Consider the following 2,389-nt stretch of genomic DNA (forward strand, 5'->3'; position numbering starts at 1 on the left):
AGAGGCAAAGTGGAACTCCAGACCCAAACTTGGTGGGCGTAAGGGCTTCCTGGATGGTTCAGGCGGCGTGTCGATCTACACGTGTGTTCGTCCAGCACTTGTTGAACCCGCTGTTACCACTACGGCACGGAACAACAAGGCGCATAGACATGCGCCTCCTGGGCTAGGTACGTGTGCACCGCACCGCCAGCCGAGGCACATGAAGAGGAACTGCATGCGGAGCGGCGGAAGTCGCTCCCGCGGCCCGGGAATGCTGAAAAAGAACAAACGCAATCAAGCACGTACAAAGCAATATCGCATTGCGAACAAATCCACACTGAAACATTTACAATATACTCCTAATAACGCTTAATTCTCCTTGCCCTGAACAAGCGAGAGGAAGGTAATACTTATCTGCTGGTGAGCAGGAAAAGAACGAGGAAGTGACACAGTAAGAGCACACCCTTGTGAACCATGAGGACTACTGATGATTGGTGGACTGTAGAGAACAATTACTGCATGCACTGTGGGCATGATAGTTTTTTTATTTTGCTGATTTAAAGTTGAAGCTGCAGGAGTAAGGCATAAAGAAAAATGAGCATAATCCTCTCCTCTGGTCCTGACATAGAATTTGGATTGAATGAAATCTTAGCTTTTCGGAGCAAGTAAGAACAAACATAATGTAACCCTTTGTGGCACAAGGCCTTTTATGCAAGGTAAATGCCAGATATAGACAGTCCTCAAGGTGCTAGTTTATGTCCAGCAGATATTCTTCTGCTCACAAGTTTCTTCATGGCTATTTTGACTTCTGCATTCCGCAAAGTATAGATCATAGGGTTAAGCAATGGTGTAATGACAGCATAGAAAACTGAAACTAACTTGTCCAGTGGAAGCGTGGTAGCTGGTCTCAGGTAAATGAACACACAGGGCCCAAAAAATGTAGTAACAACAGTAAGATGGGCGCCACATGTGGAGAGGGCCTTACGCTTCCCTTCAGCTGAGCGCCGTCTTACTGCGAGCAGGATCAACGTATAAGAAATGATCAGTATGAGAAAACACACCACGGAGATCAGTCCACTGTTGGATATAATCAAGGCTCCAATAACAAAAGTGTCTGTGCACGCCAAGGTCAGCAAGGGCGGGATATCGCAAAAGAAGTGGTCGATTTCATATGGCCCACAAAATGGCAAGGTCATCATTGAAAGAACCTGTGCTGTGGAGTGCACCACTCCACCCACCCAGCAAGCGAATATCAGCAAGTTGCAAACTCGCTTATTCATGATGGTGGTGTAATGCAAAGGCTTGCATATTGCCACATATCGATCAAACGCCATGACTGTAAGGATGAAAACTTCCACACAGCTAAAAAAGTGAAAAAAGAATATTTGGGACATACAGCCATTGTAGGAGATGTTTTTCCTATTAGTTAAAAAGTTCACAAGCATGTTAGGGGTTGTGACAGATGGATAGCACAAGTCAACAAATGACATGTTACTAAGGAAATAGTACATGGGCGAGTGAAGAGATGAGTCTCCTTTCACTGTAATGATGATGAGTAGATTTCCAAGCATTGTTAGAAGGTATAAAATTAAAAACACAAAGAAAAGCAAGAGATGTATGTTTGGGTTTGTTGAAAAACCTAATAGCAGAAAGTCTTCCACTGTGGTTTCATTCTCCATGGTGCCTGGATTTTAATTCAAACTGTGATATCCTGTACAGAAATAACAATGAAATAGTAGTAAGAGTGTGTCATACCAAGTTACATTTAATAAACGATAAACACATACACAATTTACAGTCATGCAAAATGTTGGCATACCAATGAACATTAGTATTTAAAGCAATGGCCACTGAATGTAAAGATGTATGACATTCTTCACTTGCCATTGCTATGCCTGCCATATAAACCCCTGTAGTTCATTAGTAAAACTGAAATCCCTTGCATGAGCTTAATTCATTCAAACAAATGCTGGCAGGATGATTATGTCAGCGATGGCCCGATCAAGACTCTGTGTGCTATTAATTTTTCCAATGCTTTACCAATCGTGATTTGCAAGTGAATGCATTCTATTTTAATATTCATAGTTCACTGCTTTCTGAGGAAGAGGACCTGCAATGCCCTTTAAAGGACAGTCAATTTAGAGACCTCCTCAAGGCCCATGGTGAGCATAAATTCTGACAGCCTTCCATACTAAATATTAGTTCTAACATATAGCTATTACTTATATATTAAACAAACAAAGCCAGACTCACCAATTTGAAATAGGTATAGAAGTGGAATTTGTGGTCTCAGATCTACTGCCTCAACCCATTCTAACCCCATATTTTCTCTATGTGAATACAGTAGGGTGACAAAACACTTAACAGCTTATTTATATTTATTTGAATTAGTAATGTACAAATATGGCAC

General features: G+C 41.6%; 1 protein-coding gene across 1 annotated transcript; it reads right to left on the reverse strand.

The window, feature by feature from the left end:
* Positions 1–719: 719 nt before the first annotated feature.
* Positions 720–1,658, reverse strand: LOC144769103 (olfactory receptor 4E2-like). The gene has a single exon (XM_078653105.1). It carries the CDS (start codon positions 1,656–1,658, stop codon positions 720–722), a length of 939 nt encoding a protein of 312 aa, XP_078509231.1.
* Positions 1,659–2,389: the final 731 nt, after the last annotated feature.

Source organism: Lissotriton helveticus, chromosome 7, assembly GCF_964261635.1.
Source record: "Lissotriton helveticus chromosome 7, aLisHel1.1, whole genome shotgun sequence".
Taxonomy (NCBI): domain Eukaryota; kingdom Metazoa; phylum Chordata; class Amphibia; order Caudata; family Salamandridae; genus Lissotriton; species Lissotriton helveticus.